We start from the raw sequence: 17,865 nt of genomic DNA, 5'->3' as shown, positions 1-17,865 counted from the left end.
TGTTCAGTCATGTCCGATTCTTGGAGACTGCTTAGACACTTACCTGCAATTTTCTTGGCAAGGTTTTTCAGAGGTGGTTTGCCATTGCCATCTTTCTAGGGCTGAGAGATAGGAATTTGCCCAAGGTCATTCAACTGACCTCATGCTCAAGATGGGCCTAGAACTCCTAGTCTCCTGGTGTCTAGCCCTGATGCCTTAACCACTGCACTGAACTGGCTGACTCTCCCAAATGATTGAGATGAGTGCAAGGGAAGCTGGATCTTGCAGATGGGAAAGGCATTCCAGTGGGAGGCCATACATGAACTCTAATGGAGTCCAACCATAGAAGAGTAGGGTATATATCAGCCTTCTTTCATGTAGCACATGCTAAGAGGGTTACATTTCCCAAAATTCCCAGTCATTGGGCATGTTGGTTATAGATTCTAGGACTAGTAGTTCCAGCACATCTGAGGTGGATGGTAGGTTGGGACAAAATGGGGTAAAATCTCAACTTTAATAACTTCATAGACATATGTTCCTTGGCAGTAATACAGGTGTGGTATATGATTGGCATTTTCTGCATATTTTTCAGGCTTGGTCTAGTCCAGGGGTCTCTAACCTTGGCAACTTTAAGGCTTGTGGACTTCAACTCCCAGAATTCCACAGCCAGCAGCTGAGGAATTCTGGGAGTGGAAGTCCACATGTCTTAAAGTTGCCAAGGTTGGAGACCCCTGGACTAGTCTGTAGTCCTGATTTTCATTGGACGACTTTCATCTAGATCAGCGATGGCTAACCTTTTTGTCATCGCATGCTGACAGGGCGCACACATGGAAGTACTTGCACCCATAATGCAATGAGCGTGCAACCCCCCCCCCCTCCTGCACATGCACATGTGACCGCCCCATGCAGCGTGCCTCTGCACATACGTGTGTGACCCCCCATGCACGCCCCAGCCCCTGCGCATGTGCTTGCATCTCCCTGTGCATGCCTCCCCCTGCGCATGTGCAGCAGATACCCAACAATCAGCTGGCTGGTGGCGCGCGCACACATGCACAGTAGATCAGTTCCGGGCGACAGCTTGCATATTGGCAGAAATGGCTCTGCGTGCCACTTCCGTCACGCTTGCCATAGGTTCCCCATCATGGATCTAGATCCTAACTGGGCCTGACCTGCTTAGTTGAGATATGGGTGGTTGCGTGCTGCCACCTACTGTTCAACCAAAGCTTTGTCCAACTTTTTGGCTTACCTGGCCTGCATTGAGGGAAGAAGAATCGTTTTGGGCCGCGTATAAAATATATAATGGGATAAATAACAAACTTACTTTCTATGTAAACTTTTACTATATTGTGGGGTTGGACACGCCTGCTTTAAGGCCAGATTTAAAATTAGTTCTGTAAACAACAGGGAAAGTGATTTTATTTGTTTATTTATTTAAGTTTTTATTGACCCTCTCTTATGAGGCGACTCTTGGGAAGCCGAGTAATAAAAATGAATAAAAAGTCTGACTGTAAAACAAATGATTATAATGAGGGCAGATAAAATCCTTCAGATCGCATTGAAATGTAGGAAGCACTGGTAGGTTGAGCCAGGCCATTGGCTGGCCCATGTAGTGCAGAATTATCCTCTTCTAGAACCTTCCTTTCTGGCATGGCTTTCTTCAACATCTATGACATCCCCTTTCAAGGGAAACTAGGAACAACAAATTATATTGCAGTGATCCGGCTCAGCTGTATGCTTTTTAGCCTTGGCAATAACCGTAAAATGCAATATGGTCAGCAGTTAACCACAGACCATTGAATTCTTCAATATGTATTGCATCCAGTGCCCTAAGCGAAAATGAAATAAAGCACATTATGGATTGTGATTTGCCTACAGTGAGGAATCAGGGAAGGAGTTGCCATCTTAAGTAAAAGTGGGAAAACTCAGTGCTCCTCTTGCTGTATAACAAAATGGCTGGCCTAGAGCAATGTTTCTTAACCTCGACAACTTTACAATGTGTGGCTTTCAGCGCCCAGAATTCCTTAGCCAGCAAGTTGAAATCCACACATCCTCCGGTTGCCAAGGCTATGAAATACCTGGCCCAGAGCATAAAGGGCTTCCCAGGAGAGGTATCCTTCTCAGCCAAGAAGGTAACGGGATGGTTTTGGAGCAGTTCTTCCTTCCCAGGCTGATCTTACTTCATGGGGTTGTGGTGAGAATCCAGAAGAAAAAGGTAAAAATGATGGCAGAACCATCATAGAGAGACAGTTTGATGTAGTGGTTGAGGTATCAGACAAGAAACCTGTGATGACCCAGGGAGATGGCACAAAGGCAACACGGTCACATAAGTTAAAAAAAAGGCCTTTTAATACCTCCAACTTTGCCCCCAGTGTCCAGTTACCTTCGGCTAGAGAAAAAACTCTCCCAAGAACAGTCTTTAAGTGGAGGAAATTCAGTCCGAAAACAAAGTACACATAAACTGTAAATAAAAATCCACACAAACCACGTTGCAGCAATGAACTAGACAGGGCAGGAGAAGGAATTGCAGAATTGAAAGGCCAGCAAAACACACACAGTTGGGAACCCAGATAAGCCTTGACAAAACAAGATAACTCACAATTTGTTTCCAACAAGTTGCTGTGCACAAACTCCCTTTTTAAACACTGTGTTCCCAGCTGCAGCTAATGAAGAGAATCAGGGCCCTTTCCTCCCCCGCAAGCTACGCAACTCACATTGCTCCCTTCTCTGTTCCTCCCTGCGTGCCCTAGGATGAAGAGGGGGGTGGGCCTGGATCTTCCTCTGAATTCCCTCTGCCTTGCTGTACCTCTCCCCTGCTCTGCCCAGCTGGACTTTGCCCTTCCCCAGTTTCTTCCACAGCCAACGGAGCCGCACTCCCACTCCCTGTCCCTCCGAATCAGATTCCGACAGGGGCATGACAAAACCTTGGGTTCTAGACTGTTTTAAGCATGATCCTAGATGAGTAACTTTAGGTCAATCATGTTCTTACCATCCTGGAAAGCAGACAATGGTAAACCACTTCTGAAAATCTTGCAAAAAGCAGTTGCTTTTCTTAAGAAAAGCAGTTGCCAGGAGACAACAATGGATGCACACAAACACACACAACCCTACACAAAAACCATATACCAAAAGGTATGATATATGCTAAAGGCAGGTGCCCGCCAACGGTCTTTTGAAATTCTCTTCCAAATTGGGAGATCTCTACGAATTCAATTTTTCTTCTTTTCTCTAACTTAGCCTCTATGAAAACTACAGGTAGTCCTTGACTTATGACCATAATTGAGCCTAGGATTATGATCATTAAGTAGTGTCAGTCATTAACTTGGTCATGATGTGATTCACTTAATTTTATCACATTTTGTGTGGGGGGGGGCAGTCATTAAATGAATCACAATGATTTCTAAGCGAATGCTGCAGTTGTTAACCGAACCATTATCTGGAATGGGCTTTCTTTGGCCAGAAACCATAATAAATCTTGGTCACGTGACCACACGACACTGCTTATAGCTATAAATGTGGGCTGGTTGCTGAGGACTCAAACTGTCATAAGCTGATGCAGGGCAGGGGTGGTGGAACTTTGACCCTGTGTTGTAAGTACCTTTTTCTGGGGCCCTTGTAACTTAACGGTCACTAAGCAACTCACTGTAAGTCAAGCATTATATAGCACCAATAAGGAAGCAGCCTCATGGAGTTCCTTTGTGATGTTTGCCCTTGAGATTGAATTCTTACCTTTGGAAGCCAAATTGCAGGTTCCAATCTGAGTTGATCACTGGGTAAAGGTAAAGCTTCCCCTCGCACGTACGTGCTAGTTGTTTTCAGCTCTAGCGGGCGCTGCTCATCTCCATTTCAAAGCTGAAGAGTCAGCGCTGTCCGAAGACGTCTCTGTGGTCATGTGGCCGGCATGACTAAACACCGAAGGCGCACGGAACGCTGTTACCTTCCCACCAAAGGTGGTCCCTATTTTTCTACTTGCATTTTTACATGCTTCCGAACTGCTAGGTTGGCAGAAGCTGGGACAAGTAACAGGAGCTCACTCTGTTACGCGGCGCTAGGGATTCGAACTACCGAACTGCCGACCTTTCTGATCAACAAGCTCAGCGTCTTAGCCACTGAGCCACCATGTCCCTTTAGTGGTCACTGGGACCAGAGGTTTAATCTTCTGAGTTTTGGACTCATGCTGGAGCCCAGGGAGCTTCTCTCTACCTACCGGAATGTGTGCTTTGGGCTATTCTAGGTATACTCACACATTCCGGTAGAGAGAAGCTCCCTGAGGATGGGCTCCAGCACAACAAGAAACAACGGGTGGAAATTAAGGACAGAAGCAACCTGGAATTAAGGAGAAACTTCCTAAAAGGGAAGACAATTAACCAGTGGAACAGCTTGCCTACAAAAGTGGTGGATGCTCCAACGCTGGGAGGTTTTTAAGAAGAGACTGGACAGTCACTTGTCTAGAATGGTATAGGGCAGGGTCTCAACCTTGGCAACTTTAAGACTTGTGGACTTCAACTCCCAGAATTCCTCAGCCAGCAAGCTCCACAAGTCCACAAGTCTTAAAGTTGCCAAGGTTGGAGACCCCTGGTATAGGGTCTCCTGCTTGAGCAGGGAGTTAGACTGGAAGACCTTCAAGGCAGTGGTGGGATTCAAAAAGTTTTACCACCAGTTCAGTGGGCATGCTGTGCGCCAGGGGTGGGATTCAATTTTTTTAACAACCGGTTCTGTGGCCGTGGCTTAGTTGGTGGATGTGGCTTGGTGGTCATGTGACTGGGTGGGCATGGCTTGGTGATCATGTTATTGACTGGGTGTGGCCAACTCAACATCACTCACATCGAAGCATGCATCTCCTCGCCTGGCCTCTCGTGACTGTGGGGATGCTGCAACAGTCGCAAGTGTGAAAAAGGGTCATAAGTCTCTTTTTTCAGTGCCATTGTAACTTTGAATGGTCACTCCACACAAGCAAAGTACCAGCAAAGGAGGAGAAAAAACTCCAGAGAAGTTCCTGAGACAGGAAGTCTAGTCCCTGCCAAGAATGTAATAAGGGTTAACGGAGAGGCAGTTTCTGTAAGCAACACCAGAATGTTTCCTTCCTGCCTTCCTTACAGGATTAGGCCAGTAATTTCTTCTAACAACCGGTTCTCCAAACTACTTAGAATGTTAACAACCGGTTCTAGCGAATAGGTGCGAACTGGTAGAATCCCACCCCTGGATGGGCTCTAGCACAAATCCAAAAGCTCAGATTGACCCAGATTAAATCCTAGTAACATGGTTATTAAGAGAAACAGGGCTTCCCCAATGACTTTGCTTGTTAGGAAAGGTAATCTAGTGAATAGGTGCGAACTGGTAGAATCCCATCCCTGCTTTGTGCACATGCACACACACTTGTGCAGGCACAGAGGCGTTCCAACTCCTGCAAGCTTGCACTCTCAAAGCAGCTGCACTTCAAAAGCAGAGGATAAAGGTGAGTATGGGAGCCCAGGTGGGTGAGTGGACCCAACAGCAGAGCAGTAGAGAGAACCGGTTTGGTCTCCGCTGTTCATTGCTGCTACCGGCTCGGTAGAACCGGGCCGAACCGGTAGAATACCACCCCTGCTCCAAGGTCTCTTCCAGCTCTATTGTGATTGATTGAACCCAAAAGCTCAGAAGACTAAACCTCTGGTCTCAGTGACTGACCCAGATTGCATCTTACAACATTAACCAGGGACATGTACATTTCCCTTTATTCGGAAGCCAAATTGACCACAGAACTCCACAGACAGGGGTGTTACAATGAGTGACGGGACTTTGCACACCTTTATTAAATAAATGCAAAAACACCATTACATTTCCCTCCTCCTGAGAAAGAGGTTGACAGCAAATCCATTTCGATCCAGAATAGTGAGAAGTGTTTAAAACATGGCTATCCAACCTTTTGGCTTGTCTGGGTTGCATTGACTGAAGAGGAATTGTCTTGGGCCGCATATGAAATATATAATATAGTTCATGTATATAAATCATATCATAACGTTAAAAGTTTATGATCTTGTGGGGCCGCATTACTAGCTCTCCAGAGCTGCATGCGGTCCCTGGGCCATAGATTGGATGCAGCTGGTTTAAAGAAATGCAGACCCAAGTTCTCTACCTAGCATTAATGTCAGTACTAATAAATGAGTAATACAATGAGCCGTATCTGGGGCTGATTCTCATATGAATGAGTTGGCCTGGCCACTGATTGCTTTTGCAAACCAAGGAAATTTTTATGCATTCAACACATACACTCAGCTTTAAATCCCCAAGAACTCAATCACATATGTTTAGATTTAAACAAAATTATACTGTAGTGGCCTTCCTCCAAAGAAATGCTACAGTAGAATGCAGATGAGAGCTGTTGAATGTCCATGCTAATAAGTCAGTTTCCCAAACATACCTCCCCTTCCCTTAGCCTTTTGCTTGGCTTGATCCTGGTTTGTAATATTTCTGAATCTCCAATTCTCTGGACTCTTATTTAGTCACACTGTTGGCTGGAATACAGCGAAGGACATAAATATTGTTGCTGTCTTGGCGTGCAAAGCTCTGTTGTACAGAAAGCGTTTTCAAAACCCAACACTCCCCTCTGTGGGATGTTACGAGTCTTGCCTGTCAGATTTTCTGCGAGACCCCCATTTGATGGCATCTGGCAGAAGCTTTGCTGAATGCTTTTTCTTTTTCTTTTTTTTCTCATTGTGTCACTGTGAAATCTTCCCCCAGCCGAAACATTTGGTTGAATTCTAAAGAGGGAAGGGAAGTTGTGGTGCCTGGAGGAAGCACCACTGGAGGCTGTGTCCGACTCTGAAATTGCTCACAAGACTTGGCGTCTTTCAAGTGACCAGATGGGACATGGATTCTCTCTCCACATGTCCGTGAGAATGTATTTTACTGTGGGAAAATGAATCCCGATTTTGCGAAAGACTGTATGGCAATTTTGACGCATTGAAAGCTGAGCATTCGGATGAAAGCCGCAAGCACCAAGGGATTGTAACATTAATGTTCAATGTTTGGTTTTTAATTTGTCTTGGTGGTTCTTTTAAGGTTCGGTAGTCGCGGAACCTTCCATGGATGTCGTTTTTGTTACATGACATGCCATGCTCTGAAATCTCCCTAGTTACCCTAAACTTTTCAATCTTAAAACGCCTCCAGGTAAAAATCCACCTCTCCATGTTTTCCATTAGGATTTAACTGAAGCATGGGAAGCCATGTGCTGGGATTCAATTTTTTTTACTACCGGTTCTGTGGGCGTGGCTTTGTGGGTGTGGCTTTGTGGGCGTGGCAGGGGAAGGTTACTGTAAAATCCCTATTCCCTCCCCACCCTACTAACCTGCTTTCCAGCTCCGTTCTCCTGTGCAGGGCAACAAAAGGAGACCCAGCCGATCAGCTGGGACTCGGGAGGCGGAGAATAGGTGGGGTGGAGCCAGTCAGAGGCGGGATTTGCCAGTTCTCCAAACTCCTCAAAATTTCTGCTACCAGTTCTCCAGAACTGGTCAGAACCTGCTGAATAGCACCTCTAAAGGGATTGTATATCTAACGGCCAACTGAATGAAAACTAGTAGGGGGAAAATCTGCACAATGTTTACTGGTTTGCTTATTTACCCCCATTTAAAAAATGCCCGACTTTCAGTGACTCTTGGCACTTTACATTTTAAAAAAATTACAATAAAAATGAATTGTACTCTGTAGCCTTTGGAAAACAAGGAGTACAATGTATACAGTGATAAAATGTGGTATGTTCTACAAACTTGACATAAGTGATACTTCTACAGTCATCCTGGACTACATATATCAGTGTCACTGATATTTCTAGCCAAAAAGCTGCTTTTTCATGAGGCAATTGGACTTTCTTCTTTTTCTTTGAAGATGTTTTGCTTCTCATCCAGAGCTGAAGAAGGTTCTTGGATGAGAAGTGAAACATCTTAAAAAAACAACAACAAGAAAGCCCAGTTGCCTCTTGAAAAGTTGTCCCACCTTTGGGACAACTAAGACCTGGATGACTGAGAATCTCCAGTGATATTTCTACATTCATGCTTCTGAGAGATTATTTCAGGAAAGGATATAGAATATGAAGGAAGCATCTTGGTCAGGCTAAGTACTTATATTGTGGTACATAATAAGAGTAATTGGCCAGATGTCATGATTGTACAAGCTTGTTCATTTCAACCATGACAATAACTCACTGACTGTACTGAAGCATAATGCCAAATGGACCTATCATGTTCCCTCAACTTATAACCAGTTGTTTAGTGACCATTTGAAGTTCACCAGTGGAACAACTTGCCTCCAGAAGTTATAAATGCTCCAACACTGGAAGTTTTTAAGAAGAGATTGGATAACCATTTCTCTGAAATGGTATAGGGTTTCTTGCCTAAGCAGGGGGTTGGACTAGAAGACCTCCAAGGTCCCTTCCTACTCTATTATTCTATTCTACATTGGTATTGCATTGGAAAAAAGTGAGTGTTGCAGCATCCCTACAATCACGTGACAAAAATTCGGATGCTTGTCAACTGGTGTTTATTTATGATGGGTGCAGTATCCTATGATCGCTTTGTTCAACCCTCTAACCAGCAAAGTCAACGGGGAAGCCAAATTCACTTAACAACTATTTTACTAGTTTAACACTTGCAGTGATTCGTTTAACAACTGTGGCAAGAGCAGTCGTAAAGTGGGGCAAAACTCACAAGTCTTGCTTAGCAATGGAAACTTTGGGTTCAATTGGTGCTCGTGATTCGAGGACTGCCTATCTAGCAAGGAAGCAGAGCCTTGTGAGGTCTTGTGAGCCCACAATTCACCTTTGTATTATAAGCTGTTGGATTTATAATCATCCAGGGGACGGGCTTATCAGCCATTTATTATACGCATGACACTTTCCTTCTGAGATCTCTTACTCACAATACCTAATATTCTCTTTATCCGTTTTTTCTCTCAAAATGATAGGCCTGTGAGTTGGGTTGATAGAGAGAGATGGACGCAGTGATTTTCACAAAGAGAGTCAAAGCCCTTTCCTCTTGTATGGATGCCAGGCTTCTAATTCAATTTTTTTTTTTATCAATATGCTAATGTTATCTACCTTTCTTCCCTTATATAATATACAAATTGGCTTCAATTGACTAGATGATGAATAAACAACAGTATCTCTTTTACTAAGAAGCATATTGGCATTTTGAAGACATTGTTGTCATTATGTCTAGTCAGTATGGCTATTACAGGATACATATTATAGTAATGTAATTTATCTGTCTAACAAAGAGAAGGCTTAGGGGTGATATGATAGCAGTATCTTCCAGTTACTTGAGGGACTGTCACAGAGAACAGGGGGTGGGGGTCAATCTATTCTCCACAACACCTGAGGTCAGGACGAGAAATACTGAGTGGAAGATCGTGAAAAAGAGATCCAACCTAGAACTATGGAGAAATTTCCTGACAGAGAAGACTATTAATCCATGAAACGTCTTGCCTCCAGAAATTGTGAGTGATCCATCACTGGAGGTTTTCAAGAAGTGCCATTTGTCTACTTGAGCAGAGGACTGGACTAGGAGACCTCCAAGGTTCCTTCTAATCCTATTATTCTATGTTCTATTTAAGATGGCGAATAAACAACAAATAGGTTGGCTCACACAGTATCTCTTTTACTAACAAGGTACTGACATTTTGAAGAAGCTGTTATCATTACATGATAACCTGTTGTTCTCATCTCCTTTTTTTCTTGATCCAGTATCTTCTGAAAGCCAACGAATGCCAAATGAAGCAAGGGCCAGATTTTCTGCAGAGCCTCATCAAGTTTTATCATGCGCAACATAAGTAAGTTCACCACAGTGTTGGGTTTGCAGTTTATGACGGTGTCTCAGCATTTGGATGGGCTTCTTGAGTAGAACTCAAGCCCTTGAGGCTGTTTCAAATAATAGGAATAGGAATATTCTTTATTGGCCAAGTGTGATTGGACACACAAAGAATTTGTCTCCGGTGCATAAACTCTTGGCGTACATGCAAACAACAAAGTGATATGTCATAGATCATCAATCATAAGTTACAATCACAAATCGTAAGATACAAACAACAAATGATAAATCGTAAGGTACCAACAGGTGAAGGTGGTAAGATGATAAGATAAAAAAGATGAGAAGGATAATAGCAATACAGCCCTACTTTGTGGTTAGATATCCTTAGATATTCTTAGGCATAAGACAGTGTTGTAGGAATTGAGTGATGGCATGGGGGAAAAAACTGTCTCTGTCTAGGTGTTTTAGCATGTAATGCTCTATAGCAGGGGTCCTCAATCAAAGACTGGTGCTGGGCTGCAGCAGGCCATAAACAGGGCCACGCAAACAAAGCCCCATCCATGGGATGCAGGCAACATGCGAAACTAAGTGCTGTCCGGTCTGCATAAAAACCTCTCTCCATGGAACCAGTCCCTGGTGCCCAAAAGGTTGGGGACCACTGCTCTATAGTGGTGTCCTAAGGGAAAAAGTTGAAACATCTCTGTTTCAAATGTGGTTAAACACCCAGAGCTGCGGTGGTGCAGTGGTTAAGAGTGCAGTACTGCAGGCTACTTCTGCTGACTGCCAGCCGCCTGCAGTTTTGCAGTTCATATCTCACCAGGCTCAAGGCTAAGGTGGGTAAAATGTGGACCCAAAATTGTTGGGGGCAATATACTGACTCTGTAAACCGATTAGGGAGAGCTGTAAAGTACTGTAAAATAGTATCTATCTAAGTGCTATTGCTATTGCTATTCTGTAGCAGCAAATTGAGCTAAGCTCTCCCTGTTTTCTTCTTCTTTTTTCCTTCTCCATCCTTGGCTTTTCAATATTTCTCCGCTGATTTAAAAAATGTTTCCAGTTTCTTCCAAGATGGCTGGAAGGCATCGCAGAATCTCTACCCATTCATCGAAAAACTAGCCACCTCTTTACATGCAGTAAGTTGTTCCTGGATTTCCACAGGACTGTGAACTTAATGCTCAGCTCTGGGCTTACAAGCATTGCTTTCCTAGCTAGGAAAAGGACTGGGTTGCTAGATCTTCAGAAAGCCCAGGTAGTCCTTGACTTACAACCATTCGTTTAGTGACTGTTCAAAGTTACAAGGGCGCTGGGGAAAAAGTGACTTATGGCCCGTTTTTTTACACGACCATTGCAACATCCCTGTGCTCACATGGTCAAAATTTTGGACCTTGCAACTGACCTGTATTTATGAAAGTTGCAATATCCCAGGGTCATGTGATTACCTTTCCTAACAAGCAAAGTCAAGGGGGAAGCCCTGTTTCTCTTAATAACCATGTTACTAGGATTTAATCTGGGTCAATCTGAGCTTTTGGATTTGTGCTGGAGCCCATCCAGGGGTGGGATTCTATCAGTTCGCACCTATTCGCTAGAACCGGTTGTTAACATTCTAAATAGTTCGGAGAACCGGTTGTTAGAAGAAATTACTGGCCTAATCCTGTAAGGAAGGCAGGAAGGAAACATTCTGGTGTTGCTTACAGAAACTGCATCTTCGTTAACCCTTATTACATTCTTGGCAGGACTAGACTTCCTGTCTCAGGAACTTCTCTGGAGTTTTTTCCCCCTCCTTTGCTGGTACTTTGCTTGTGTGGAGTGACCACTCAACGTTACAATGGCACTGAAAAAAGTGACTTATGACCGTTTTTCACACTTACGACTGTTGCAGCATCCCCACAGTCATGAGAGGCCAGGCGAGGAGATGCGTGCCTCGATGTGAGTGATGTTGAGTTGGCCACGCCCAGCCAGTCACATGACCTCCAAGCCATGCCCACCAACTAAGCCACGCCCAGAGAACCAGTTGTTAAAACATTTGAATCCCACCCCTGAGCCCATCCCCAGGAAACACCTTCCTCCTGGAATGTAGTAACCCTGCTACTAACTTAAGAACTGAAGTGATTCACTTGACAACTTGGCAGGAAACTGCAGGCTCCTTCTGCTGACTACCTCTGCCTGCAATTTGGCAGATCGAATCCCACCAGGTTGACTCAGCCTTCCATCCTTCTGAGGTTGGTAAAATGAGGACCCAGATTGTTGGGGGCCAGAGGCTGACTCTGTAAACCACTTAGAGAGGGCTGTCAAGTACTGTGAAGTGGTATATAAGTCTAAGTGCTATTGCTATAAAGTGGGGCAAAACTCAACAATTGTCTCACTTAGCAATGGAAATGTTGGGGTCAACTGTGGTCATAAGTCCAAGACTTCTTGACTTAAACTGTATACTGTACTTGACTACGACTATATATCACATCTTATAATTCAAAGCTTTGGGACCATTTACAGTGAGGTTCAATGGTGCAGGGGTTAGAGTGCAGTTAGTGCAGGGTACTTCTGCTGTCTGCTGGCTGCCTGCAATTTGGCAGTTCGAATCCCACCAGGCTCAAGGTTGACTCATCCTTCCATCCTTCTGAGGTGGGTAAAATGAGGACCCAGATTGCTGGGGGGAAATATGCTGACTCTGTAAACCACTTAGAGAGGGCTTTAAAGCACCGTAAAGCGGTGTATACATCTAAGTGCTATTGCTATTGCTATCAAGTGGGGCAAAACTCACTTTAACAATTGTCTCACTTAGTAATGGAAATGTTGGGGTCAACTGTGGTCTTAAGTCTAGGACTACCTGCATTTTTTTTTTTTTTACAATGCTTAGTCTGACCCATGGAATACCATGCTCACCCTTTCGGTTCTCTTCTGGGTTTCCTCTCCATACATGGTGCTCCCTCTTTGACAAGGGTCTCCAACCTTGGCAACTTTAAGCCTGGTGGACTTCAACTCCCAGAATTCCCCAACCAGAGCTTAAAGTTGCCAAGGTTGGGGACCCCTGCTCTATGAAAGTGTAGCCTTTGCTTCCTTTCAAATCCCACATCAGAACTTAGTTTCTCTCCTTTTCTGCCTATCCCTTGAGTGCGAGAAATCCATGCATCTTCCATTTGCCAAGATTGAGAAGCACTCTTCAGGTATGGCTGACTGCAAATGAGTTTTTGAAATTCTCCACCAAGCTACCCAGTGGAGAAGCTTGTGTGGATAATTTCTTTGCAATTTTGGTCTGGAGAACAAGAAATTATCCAGGGATTATTATTTTTTTTTGAAGGCAAGACGCCTTTCTTTTCACAGGGGCATTGCAACTCTGAAAACACAATGGAAGAGGCTCCTGCCTCCTCTTGGGATTTCATCCAAGCCAAAAAGATTACAAGAAGTTTTGGGGGAAAAAACTATTAATCAGAAAGCAGGAGAGCCACATGCTTCCCTTGCCAAAATGTCACTAAACAAGCCCAATCCTGTATTCCCACAGGATAATTTCTTTGGGGATTTTTTCTCTCTCTCTTTTGAAATAAAACCCCAGAGCAATCTTTGTTTCCTCGAACCGAAGGGGACTTGAATGATGAGCAATTCTCTACCTGATTCTGTTTCTGAAGAATTAAGGATGGTGGCTTGCAATAATGAGAATCTTGGGGAAAGGACATGAGGGGGGAACACTATGATTTAATCTGCACATCTGGGTAGATGGTGCTATTTGCATAAAAATATCTATGTTTTCCATAGAGAAAATTAGGAAGAAATCTCACTTTTTCTCTCCTGCAAACCGCTTTCTGTTCCCCCAAATTCACTGAGCCTACATTAAAGTAAAGGGACGCGGTGGCTCAGTGGCGAAGATGCTGAGCTTGTTGATCAGAAAGGTCGGCAGTTCGGCAGTTCGAATCCCTAGCGCTGAGGAACAGAATGAGCTCCTGTTACTTGTCCCAGCTTCTGCCAACCTAGCAGTTTGAAAGCATGTAAAACTGCAAGTAGAAAAATAGGGACCACTTTGGTGGGAAGGTAACAGCGTTCCATGCGCCTTTGGCGTTTAGTCATGCCGGCCACATGACCATGGAGATGTCTTCGGACAGCGCTGACTCTTCGGCTTTGTAATGGAGATGAGCACCGCCCACTAGAGCCAGAAACAACTAGCACGTATGTGTGAGGGGAACCTTTATCTTTACATTAAAGTAAGTTGGACCCTTCTAAGGCCTGTGGTTATTTTTTACCTTGTAATCTTCTAGCTGAAGAAAGCAATGCCTGAGGGGATCTGGGACAACTCGCTGTGGTCAACTCGTCATGGCCAACTCGTTGCAACCAACTCATTGCGACCAACTCGCCACAGGTCAATTCACCATGAGGCAATTCAACGCTGTATTGATCATTCCGTTCAGTTACTTTGACTCTTGGTGACCACATTTTTGTCAAAAGTATTGCAATTCTTGTGGTTTTGGATTGACTTTATTTTATTACTATTAGCCACTGATCCATTGAAATTAATTTAACTTTTGTATTTGTTGAATTGTCCCACATCAAGTTGACCATGGCATGTTGTCCCATTCTGTGCCTGAGGATGTGCATTAGAGTGCATAGGATAGCTCCAACTTGCTTGTCCTTAGCAATTTCTAATCTTATTTTAGCTTCGTCAAGCCAAGGAAGAAGAGGTAAAACAGCTCACTCGGATCCGTGATTCCCTCCGAGGCATCCTGCAGCTGGAGAACAAAGGGGTAAAACTTCAAGGGTCCTTTGGGAAGGTGGGGAGAGGGTGAAATGGGGGATGGGCTTAATCAGGACTTCCCGGGGTCTATGACAAATTGCAATGGATGCAACGATTAGCTATTTATTTATTTTTTGCAAAAGTCTGGCTATGCGTGTTTCTTTTCTTTTCTTTTTCTTATATGTATCCATGTATTCATAACTATGTTTTTTTACTTATGCCTATTATCTTGTAAGCAATTGACAAAAATAAATAATAAATAAATAAATATCTTCTGAACAAAACTCTGCATTGGCAACCGGAAGGGCATCCGGCCATTAAAACACTCTGCTAGCTCCATTCAGTTGCCCAGATTCCACCCCGCAAGGGATTATGGGGTCATTAAATGGAGATGATGATGGTGTGTGAACACATACCCAGGTAGTCCTCAACTTACAACCAAGGTCGTTTAGTGACCGTTCGAAGTTACAATAGCACTGAAAAGGGGGGGCTTATGACCGCTTTTCACACTTAGCGATGGTTCCCATGGTCAGGTGATCAAAATTTGGGGTGCTTATCAACTGGTTCATATTTATGACAGTTGCAGTGTCCCTAGGATCATATGATCCCCCTTTTGTGACCACCTGATAAGCAAAGTCAATGGGGAAGCGAGATTCACTTAAGCATCTTACTAATTTAATCTGCAGTGATTCACTTACAAACAGTGGCAAGAAAGGTTGCAACATGGGACAACTCACATAGCTGGTGTCTCGCTTAGCAACAGATACTTTGGGCTCATTAGTGGTCGTAAACTGAGGACTACCTAAATGCAGGAGTGGTTGGATATGTGTGATGTTTGTAGATATATGTGAATTGACTAAAGAAAAGCTATACAATAGCTAAAAAACAAAACAATTTCCCTAAATTTCCCATGTCCTTTCTTTCAACATTTAAGTTCTGATTTATAGTAACCATCTGCACCACAGAAAGTTAAGTGTGTTGATTAGTTGCTGAAAAGTTGCTGATCTCTCTTTTAGATTTAAGTATTTTTCAAACTTGGCAACTTTTAGATGTCTGGACTTCAACTCCCAGCATTCCCCGGGCAGCTCAGCAAAGAGCAGGCTGGAGAATTCTGGGAATTGAAGCCCATGCATTGTAAAGTTGCCAAATTTGAAAAACCCCATTTTTAGATCGTTTGGAATCCAACTGCTCCCCATCACCCCTGATTTGTATGCTCTTTCAATTTCAACAAGGCTAATTAACAGGCTGCAAGCCTATAAAACTATCCAAGAATATTTTTCATTTGCTATCTTTTTTTCAGCTCAAACAAGTCAGTCTGGCAGATTGGATTTTTAATAGCTTGCTTTGGCTTGCCAGTATGTGGAAGGAAGCCATCAGATAGTTCCAAAAGGGATTTTAAGCAACAGCTTAAGCATGAGATGCTATGAAATACCCTAAGAACTGTTGAGTGGCACCTGGTGGGTGCCAAGATACGTATAGATTTCTGCCTTGGTGCCTACCAGCTCTTAGCCCCGTGGCACATTAAAGGTGGTTTAAAAATACATTTAATTTTTTTTATAAAGTTATTTGCCAACTTCCAGCTTTATTTTTATTTAAAAGAATGCCTCTTGGACCCAAATAAGTTATATTAACTTTCTTAGAAAATAAATAAATGGTGGGACATCTCTGTAGGTGATAAGTCTACCTACCGAGATGAGGTGGACCGGTTGCTTTCGTGGTGTGGAGACAATAACTTTGTCCTCAACAACACCAATAAGACCAAGGAGCTTATAGTGGGCTATGGAAGGAACAGATCAGACATCCAGCCCTTGCTTATCAATGGGGAGACCAAGTGGAGCAAGGGGCCAGTTTTAAGTTTCTGGGTGTTACCCTAAAAGAGGACCTGACCTGGGGTGCTCACATTGCAGCCCTGGTTAAAAGGGCCCAGCAGAGATTGTACTACCTGAGACTTCTCAGGAAACAACAACTGAATGAAAAACTGCTGGTGACCTTCTACTGCTGCACCATAGAGAGCATTTTAACTTACTGCCTCTGTGTAGGGTTTGCCAATTGCACAGTGGCAGATAGGACAGTGCTCCAGAGGGTTAACATCATTGCCCAGAGGATCATTTGTTGCCCTCTCCCCTCTTTGGAAGAGCTTCATAGCTCCCACTGCCTTAAGAAAGTTCAAAATATTCTCAAAGATCCATCTCATCCTGGGCACCCTTTTTTTGAACTATTACCATCTGGCAGACGGTACAGGATAATAAAGACAAGGACAAATAGGCTGAAAAACAGGTTCTATCCCAGGGCAGTAGCTCTGTTGAATTCTATTGTATCGTGCAGTGTGGGTGCGATGTCGGGGGTTTTCAACTCAATGTATGGAGTGTAAAGGATGCGTGTTTGTGTTTATTTTCATGGTTATGATGTGCACTGAAGATGGTGTTTGATTTCGTTGCACGAGGCACAATGACAATAAACTAAACTAAAATAAGAGAAATGTTCTCGGGTCCAAATCAAGGTGCTGGTTTTGACCTTCATGATGTGGGCTCTGTTTTTTCAGGGACTTTTCTCCCTAATTATATCAGCCCGTCCCATCAGATGGGGGCATGCTAGGAAGCTACATTTGGTGGGTCCCACAAGATAGACCTTCTCTGCTGTGGTGCTTGTTTTTGGGTCACCCCTCTGCCCCTGAAGTGAGGCTGGCCCCATCCGTGCTGATAAGTCCCTCCAAGCCTGGTTATGGCATTAGGCCTGGGGTCTATGAGGCGACTCCATTGTTATTAATATCTTCTGTTTGCTCTTGGCCTTCTGTTTTTATTTTTATTTTATTTTTTAAAAATATTTTATATATATTAGTTGTTTTAGTCATTTTATTATAAATCACCCAAAATCACTTTTTCATCAGATGAGCAGCCATATAAATTTGACAAATAAATAAGTCATTGCATATATTCCAAGGCTTTTTGGAGGACCTGACATTCCAAAATGAATAGCAAGAAGCCAGAATAATTGAGAGCATTTATGAAAGCTAAAGCAGTATTTTTCAACCCTATCAACTTTTAAGATTTATGGACTTTAGCTTCCAGAATTCTCCAGCTAGTATACTAGCCTGGGGAATTCTGGGAGTTGAAGTTCACAAATCTTAAAAGGTGTTTATGTTGAGAAACCCTGGGCTAAAGGATGGGGTAAATAGCAAGATGGTAAACAGGGTTGTTCTGTGTTGCATGAATTTGCGAGCCACTGGCAGCCATCTTGCCAGAGCACCCATAACTCTTATCAAAATCTTCAGAATGCTTACACCAGAGGTGTCAAACTCAAGACCCAGAGACCAGATCCGGCCCACAGGGTGCTAAAATCTGGCCCACGGGGCTGGCCTGGAAATAGCAAAGGACTGGCCAGTGCTGTCAGGAT

General features: G+C 43.7%; 1 protein-coding gene across 1 annotated transcript in view; it reads left to right on the top strand.

Annotated features, from left to right (window-relative positions):
* The window catches only part of ASAP3 (ArfGAP with SH3 domain, ankyrin repeat and PH domain 3), a 98,630-nt gene that overhangs the window by 53,350 nt on the left and 27,415 nt on the right, over window positions 1-17,865 (top strand). Inside the window, exons 8-10 of the mRNA XM_087970702.1 lie at window positions 9,692-9,777; window positions 10,813-10,888; window positions 14,396-14,482. Coding sequence (XP_087826828.1) covers window positions 9,692-9,777; window positions 10,813-10,888; window positions 14,396-14,482 — 249 coding nt within the window. The remainder of the gene's footprint in view (window positions 1-9,691; window positions 9,778-10,812; window positions 10,889-14,395; window positions 14,483-17,865) is intronic.

This window comes from Notechis scutatus, chromosome 8, assembly GCF_049901735.1.
Source record: "Notechis scutatus isolate UNSWTSFEM ecotype Mainland chromosome 8, rNotScu1.2, whole genome shotgun sequence".
Lineage (NCBI taxonomy): Eukaryota > Metazoa > Chordata > Lepidosauria > Squamata > Elapidae > Notechis > Notechis scutatus.
Note: the sequence above shows the minus strand (reverse complement) of the source record. Positions and strands in the feature narration are given on the sequence as shown.